This window comes from Nothobranchius furzeri, chromosome 17 (assembly GCF_043380555.1).
Source record: "Nothobranchius furzeri strain GRZ-AD chromosome 17, NfurGRZ-RIMD1, whole genome shotgun sequence".
NCBI lineage: Eukaryota > Metazoa > Chordata > Actinopteri > Cyprinodontiformes > Nothobranchiidae > Nothobranchius > Nothobranchius furzeri.
In genome coordinates, this window is record NC_091757.1 from 56,163,044 (window position 1) to 56,171,442 (window position 8,399).

An 8,399-nucleotide genomic window follows, 5' to 3' on the forward strand; every position below is an offset into this window, starting at 1 on the left:
TAGGAGCTTCATACATTCAAATCTATTTTTAAAAATAACTTTTAGTAGTAATTTTGTATATTTTCTTAGGAAAAATAGTAATTTTTAACATGTGTTTTCTATCTAATCCTGCTTAAATTGTTTGTGTTTATTCATGTGGGTTATGAGATGCTTCACCATTGGATTTCTGTCAGCAATGAATTTGTAATTAGGAGAAACGGACACTTTAACATTGATTTTAAAATAAGTTTTAATGGAATAAGGTGGTAACTCATTGTTTTCCTTAATGGACATATATACAGCTGCTGTTCACATTTAAACCTGCATGTTTCCAATAGTGTTCTGGCAGCTGTGGCGAAGGCATTAGGGAGCGGCTGGTGTACTGCCCCGAGCCTCATCGCTGCAGCACCGCTTTGACACCAAACAGCACAGAACGCTGCAGATTAGAGCCGTGCAGTCACTGGGCAGCGGAGGACTGGGAGGAGGTCAGCCCCGCATCGCCCATCTCTAAAAAGCCTCCAGATGTTCATCACCGTTTCTCTAAACTAATACTGATGTTTTGCAGTGCTCTGTGAGCTGTGGTGAGGGCCAGCAGCAGCGTGCAGTCAAGTGTGTGAGTGAGCAGGATTCGGTCTTGATGCCAAACAGCCTCTGTGAGAAGGTTTCCAAACCAGAAACGCTCAGGAAGTGCAACATGCAGGAATGCAAGAAAAAGTCAGGTTGGTAACGGACTGTTTTAGTGTTCATCTGGATGGGACGGAGATCTGAAATGCAGATTGGTTGAAACACTCACTTGGTAGTAGCTAGAGCGTGACTCAAGGACAAAAATGCTCCTCATTAAATCAGACTCATACTGTGAATCCACGTTTTTTGGTTTATATTTTATAGTTTTATCCACATGGTTTTCTTTCATCAGTTAAACCTTTTGTAGAAGAAACCAAATCATTCTTGCAGCAAATGAGGAAAAAATTTAAAAGCAAGTCACCCCCTACCAAGTCGGACCTGTTCCCGGTGAGGGTTGGACTGCGCCAGGGCTGCCCTTTGTCACCGGTTCTGTTCATTACCTTTATGGACAGAATTTCTAGACGCAGCCGTGGTGTGGAGTGTGTTGAGTTTGGTGGCAGGAGAATCTCGTCTCTGCTTTTTGCGGACGATGTGGTCCTCCTAGCTTCATCCAGCTCTGACCTTCAGCTCTTGCTTCATTAGACACTCATTTATATAGTTTATCGGCAAAAACATTTGATTTGGGGTGACTTGCTCTTTAAGGACAGAGTTTAGGCTAAGGACCTTTTGGATTAATATTAATGGCAGCCACTTACATGTCCAAATAAGGGTACAAAATTATAATGTTCTTTATTGATCATGTCTCAAATTTAGCTTTCACATCTGTTAGCTAACACCAATATCAGATCACTGCACATTCTTTTTTACATTTCTTGTTATAGGAGTGTGTCACAGTTAGGGATGGGTACCGAATTCGGTACTTTTTAAGGTACAGACCGAGCACCGATTCACGTTGTTTCAAACGGTGCCTCGTTTCGGTACCCGTCCTTCATAACGAGAACTTGCCAAGACAGCTGCGCATGCGCAAGAGCGTTACGTCGTCGGTCGCTGCGAGCCAGTTGTAAACAGAGCAGCACGGTAGAAAGAACGCACGCTAAAGCTTGGGTCCACTTCACTAAATGTGATGGGTAACTGGGTGATGATGAAACCAGCGACAACGATCTAAGTGAGACATCCTCATCTTAATCTACTCCGGTAGGTAAATAAAATGTTTAAGATAACGTTAGCTTGATATGTTAGCTTCCGTTTCGCTAATGGTGCGTTCGCTTTCTCCTCGGAACTCAGAATTTCCGACTAGAAGAACATGAACACGCTCTAAAGTTTGGCTTCACTTTACTAAATGCGACGGGTGATTGGGTGAAGATGAAACCAGCGACAATGATCTAAGTGTGAGGCATCATCGTTTTAATCTACTCCAGCAGCTAAATAAACTGTTAAAGATAACGTTAGCTTGATATGTTAGCTTCCATTGCCACTGTTGTTATCAGCTAATGGTGCGTTCGCTTTCTCCTCGGAAATTCTAGCTTCCCAACAGGAAAAATCAAATGAAAAAGGACGGCAAAAGGAATGAAGATACACAGTAAATTTAGTTCACAGTACAGATGTTTGCTTCAGTTTAATTATCAGCTTATAAAACTACAAGGACAATGTTAAAATACAAACAGTTGAATGTTATTTATCGTGATATCAAATATTGTTACATATTGAGAAAAAATATATTTAATTATAAAAGAGAATTAAAATAATAAACACTCAAAAGTATCGAAAATTGGTACCGTTAAGTACCGGTATCGATTCGTAGGTACCGGGAATTAGTACCGGATCGATTCAAATGTCAAAGGTACCCATCCCTAGTCACAGTAATGTACTTAACTGAAAAAGTGTTATTTCTTTTTCTTTTTTTTTTCTTTTTTTTACACACAGTTTGCAGAAAGAACGCCACGTCCTCTCTCTTCTGCAACAAATTGAAGCTGTTGGGTCGCTGTTTGCTCCGGTCGGTCCAAAAACAGTGTTGTTTCACCTGTGGGTCATAGCCAGGACTGAACACACCGTGCCATCACCTGGTCGAAAACCAAAGTGCTAAAGCACACGTCAACAAGCGCAAAACAAGGAAAAACTGCCTATTTTTGTCCCTTTCATTCATGTGGATATATTTTAAAGTTAATTAAAACCAAATGTTTAGAAAAGTAGGGCAACGAACAAGTAAAAAATTGGTAAAAGTCATGAAATATACATAATTATCAGTTCTTAAAAAAAATACAGAAGCACAATTTCATTTTAATGATCAATACAATGTTTATGTTATGTCCCAGTTGGTTTATTTCTAGGCAGACGGCGTTTTTACAGTCTTCTAAAGGTGCTCTTTACCTGAGGTGCTGAACATTCACAACTCTGCAATGGAGTCTGATTAAACCGAAGGCACTTTTTTTGTGACCCCTTGTTCATTGTTGATAATATTTTTTAATTCTTTATAAACTTTGCTGTTTTCTGCCTGTATTGTGGATTTTGTTCCCTGAGCTGCACTGTGTGTTTACATAAATCCACGTTTCAGGTCTTTTTTGTCAAAGATGTTTAAATGAGCTGCAGAATTTGCACCAGTCTTAACAGTCGACCCTGTGGTGCTCCTCCATTGTGAGGTTCGACAATAACACAGACGTGTTGCAGGTCAACACTTCCTTTCAGGACACACTAAGATGATTTTTAAGTGTTATATCAGAATGTAATTTTCCATTTTGTCGTCGTTTCGTACATCTTTCTTTGAATCTTCTTTTGTCTCAAGACCAACAGGAAGAAACAATTGCTGGAAACTTAAAACACAAATGACCCTGAAGTCATGGGATGGAAAAAAAGAGGAGCATGGAGATGAGTCAAGCCCTTTGTCGTTCACTTTGTTTGTCCTCATGAATAAATAAGATGGTAGCGATGTATTTTTTAAACACTGCTTTGTAAAAGACACATGAAATAAACTTTTTAAAAATTTTTATGTGCTAATTGAATTGTGTCATGCAAACCTGCTCGATTTCTCCTCGGGCGTTATTTTGAAGATTCATTCTTCGGTTTCCCGGTTGTGATGCACAGACACAGCGTCACCTGCAGAACAGCGAAATCAGCACCAATAATAATAATATTACTTGCTGCTACTTTGCCTTCTTTACATTGCGTCCTTCTGCTTCGAGATCTTCAACATTTGCGAGATCATTGTTGCCCCTGAGTGCCACATGCTTCTGGATGTGTAACACCTGATTCAGCGGCTCCGTTTCAGGGATCCGGTTCCACTGGCCCAAATTTCCCAGCCTCCTTTGAGCCAGATAAGTTGACACGAATGGATGCTGATCTGCTCCACACTTCTTGCTGCTGTCATTCAAGCCAGAGACTGAGAGTTAGTCAGCACTAATGGAAGGAGCAACACTATACCGGGTCAGTGCGTGATCCTTCCTAAGAAGGGTTTGTGTGTGTGCTTGAGTGTTTTTAGGGTGAAGCAAACACCATCACCTCAGTATAGTTTATTTGTGCTTTGTCATTGTGTGTTGTTTATGGTGGATGTCCAACTGGGGCTCACTGAGCTCAAAATCAGAAAACTGGAAACAGAACGAACTGTAAAAAAATAATGTGACATTCACATTTCCCAGCTTAAAAGGCACAATATGTAAGAAAATTACAATGAAATATTCACTAAACAGTGTAATGTCTCAGTCATGTTGGGGGTGGTGGGGGATTGCCAGTTTGCCAAGGTTTGCCGAGTCTGTGCTGAGCTAACACTGGCATGCTGGCATTTATAGTTCGGCACCAGCAAGCAGAAAGCTCCAGAGTTGTTTAAAGCAGTACTTCCCAACCTTTTTCCTTGAGGATGCCCTTTCATGTGCCCAGGACAAGCCCAAACCCCCAACCTCTACACACATAAATACATTAATAGTGATAATTTACAAACTTTATTCAGACACACAGTTATATCTGTTATACAGAGCTTTGTTTACACTTATGGGTGTGTTATTGGGATGTTATATATTTATTCTTAAAGAGGAACTAAGCCGTTTTGGTTTGCTTTTGGCACCCCCTAGTGTCCATTTGTAGAACCAAACCCAAAATCTCCTTGCTGTGCGTTCTTCTTTTTAACACCTAAAGGTTGTGATTTACTTGCTGTTTAATGACACGAAGGTGTGTTTACAACGGCTGCCATGCGTTACTTGCATTGATTTGAAGCGCTGTTTGTGTGCGTCCCCCGAAATTAACGCAACGCGTCCAAACGCTGCAAAATATGACTAACCAAAAGGTGGAGTTGACTAAAGGAGCGAGACACACTCATCGTGGTGACTCCATCTCTGGCTTAGAGGTCTTTCACACCATCTACGATAATGCTGCTGTCCTTTTTTTCTGTCATGATCTCAAAATTACCAGTTACTGAGCTCTTTCATTGACGCCATTTTTGTTTTGGTTGTTCCCACAAACCTCTATTCATTCTGAGTTCTCAAGTGCGCCCCTAGTGGAACATTCCAGTACTACACGCAGTACAGTGCAGTGCTCACTTGGGGGGTGTATCTTTACAGTATGCTCTAATGGGAAACGGGATTCAAAAGCAAATGCATTTTTTTTCCTGTGTGGGCGTCGGACGAGCCCCCGCACCGTGAGAACAAACATCTCAGCTCTAAAGCCAATCTTCATCCGCATACATCACACGTCACGTGATCAGGAAGCAGAAAATCCATGTGTTTGGAGATCGTTTTGGGCCGCTGCTGTAAAAAAAAAAGTGTGGCGCGAACGGGAAAAGCTTCTGCCGATCACAATTCAACAACGGATTATGAAAGAACGGATAACGCTCGAAACGCGCGGATTCTTTCTGATGTAAGAGGTGAGTCTCCGCTTTGTTTTGGTTGTTTTAGCGTCGACATCATCCTAGCATGCAACGTTCTGTCACTCTTTAAAAACAGTCAAAACGGTGAGAAACGCTGGCAGCGAAGGGCTTTACCGATCAGGATACGGCTGGCAGTGAATGAGTTAATATTGTTTTTGGATGGTAAAAAGTGCAGGGGTCAAAACTTGACTTTGGAAAAAGTAGGGGGGACATGTCGTCTCCCCCCCCCCCCCCCCCCCCCCAAAAAAAAATTACGTCCATGAGTACAGGTGCTGATCCGCAGCTTTAAACAGCCATGAAACTCACGGAACAGTACCCAAATTTGACCACAAGATGTCACTCTTACTTCAGTCTTACATTGTGCACCTTTAAACTGAATCTTTAAAATGACATAAAATAATACACACTTCTCCCTTTAGTTAAACTGATCCATTTACCGGGAACAATTCCATTTCAGCCACTAATGACTTGTTCTTTAAAAAGGGCAAAATGATTGTAAAGTTCGCGCTAACAGCTTGCACTTGCAGCAGCACTATTTCATTGTTCTGAAGCCAAACAACTGTGGTTTTGGGTCTGATAATCAAATGTTTGTCTTATTAGTTGTAGCTTTCCTGGACCTTCTCTTTCTTCTGCATCCAAAGCCTTTAAACCTTGAATGGAAAAAGCAAATGAAGTTATTTGTCTACTTGTTAAGCCACGCAAAAATAACTTTGAGGAAGAAAAGAGATTTTTAGTCTTTTGGAAATGTGTCCAAAATCTCAGCTATTCTAAGAATTTCCCTGGATAAATATAAAAATTTTAATAGCAATAATATCAGCAGCCGTACTCTGATATTAATCTGTGTAAAAATAGAACATTTTAACACAATGTTAACTTTGTTAATCCATTTTAACTAATTAAATATATTTGCATTTATTATTTTTCACTAAATAAATCACCATAAATTGACAGATGCCGGCTACAAAATCAGCTGGAACGTTGACTATGTGTGCCGAGTTTATTAATATGCTTTTGTTGTAAAATTTCCTCCGTGATCGCCTTCTATTGCTCCGAGAACAACCCCGTGTTTTATCTGTAAGTGGATTCCTCTGGCCTCCTGAAACTGACACTCAGCAGAGAGCGGTGACGTAAGTGTCTGTTCAGGATGGGGAAGATAACACGGCTAAAGTTGATGATCACACCAAAGCGGGATGCAGCAACCTCGTCTTTTAGGTCACCAGACACCCGACAATACGACGGCCTGGAACACGTTAAATATTTACGTTAGATGACCAGAAAAAATAAAAATAAACAAGCCTCATAGCGGGAGCCAAGCATGCGTTTGCAACTTGTTAAATTGGCACTTGAAGTAACACATTTTATAGTAATCTATGAAAATCTTATAAAGTATCATTAATGGAGAGTGTTACTTTAACGCGTGTTTACCTCGCAAATCCCAGTGAACTCAGACGCGATCCAACGTCATCCGTGCTCCGATCTGCTGTTTTCTTGTAGCAAGTCATCGAGTCTGGTGGCTCTCATCTGGAGTCCATCAGGTTGAATGTCCCCAGGCAGGCAGACTGGCATCCCTGTACCAGGACTGTTTCTTTATTAAAGCCTCGGCCTCCTTTGACCCAGCACACGCAGATCGGGCCCCAGGGAATAGAGACACATGGTTCCCATAGGTCAGTCTGGTTGTTTGTGAGTTGTGTGTTTGATTCTTTCACAGACCACATATGGATTTGAGCTTAAGCAGCAAAGAGTGAGGTGCTTTTTCTTTGTATAACATCTGCCTAATGATAGTGTACCAAAAGGGGAGGGGCCAGTATTCTCAAAACGAGGCCGAGGCAAATGAGAGACACATGAGAAAGCCACATAAGGTGAATTTCCACAGTTAAACATGCCAACGTGATACGTTTTATTGAGCAGAAAGAACAGATTGCAACATAATTTGGAAACAAACCACATATTTATTTCAGGAAAATAAAGTCCCTTTCACAACCAGTCACTCCTGCATACACACCGTCAGCTCTGTGACTACCAGCCGACTCAGAGGTGCATCCTTTGGCAACAAACTCAATTTTCTTTCTGCCTCACTTCTCACACTGCACTTTTATTTTCTCGTGTGAAAACGGTTCAAACTAGGTATGCATTTGTTTAAATTGTGATTTTCTTTTTTATTTTACATAAAATTTCTATATTGAATTAAAATTTGTTAGAAGTAAATCCAACATTTTAGAATCTTTCTAAATATTTAAGTCGGCTTACCTTAGCTTTTTAAAATGTTTCATTCGGTTTGAGTGCAGTTGTATTCATTTGACCTCTTCTATGGGTTTAGTAACTGATCCTTTGATTGTCTTATTTTAAAGTTTAGTTGTTTAGAGTGAATAAAATCCACTTTTGAAGAAAACAGCCCGTGTGTCACGACCAGAACTTGGAGGACTCGTGACGACACCAAACACAGTAGCACTTTAAAAAGTCTTTATTAGCCAGGAGCTAAGACGTGGAGGTGTTACCGGGGTGATACTCAGGTAAAGGCAGAGACAAAGACAGGCATGGGTCGAAGCCAGATCGGGACTGAGCAGATACAGAGAGCAGGCTGGAGGCATGGTCGAAGACAGGCGAGGGTCGTGATGGCAGGCAGAGTACTGGTACTAGGCAGGGGTCAGGCGTGAAAACGAGGTCCGGAGGCCGTGATCAGGCAAGGTGAAAGGCTGGAAGATCTACTGGCAAAGAGCTTTCAATAATCTGGCAGGGAACTCGTGGCTGGCTGGTGAATATGTAGCAAAGGAGGCAGATGTGTGGCATGAGCAGATGACAGGGTGCAGGTGATGGCTTGATTGAGGAGGCAGCAGAGGCAGAGGGGTGTGTAAGCCTGGGAGTCATGACACCGTGCCCTTTATGCCAGACTGCTTGGTTCATCACAAACAGTAAAATTATAGTTTAATTAAAACATAACCACTGGCTCATTAGATATGCTGCAATGGAAAATCTGCCAAACGAACACAGTCACGGAAAACTCGCCTCT

At 41.4% G+C, this 8,399-nt stretch overlaps 1 protein-coding gene across 1 annotated transcript in view; it reads left to right on the forward strand.

Moving 5' to 3' along the window:
* Positions 1–2,740, forward strand: part of adamts12 (ADAM metallopeptidase with thrombospondin type 1 motif, 12) — a 25,834-nt gene extending 23,094 nt beyond the window's left edge. Inside the window, exons 22-24 of the mRNA XM_070546216.1 lie at positions 318–464; positions 545–698; positions 2,467–2,740. Of these exons, the coding sequence (XP_070402317.1) occupies positions 318–464; positions 545–698; positions 2,467–2,576 (411 nt within the window). The 3' untranslated portion in view covers positions 2,577–2,740. The remainder of the gene's footprint in view (positions 1–317; positions 465–544; positions 699–2,466) is intronic.
* Positions 2,741–8,399: the final 5,659 nt, after the last annotated feature.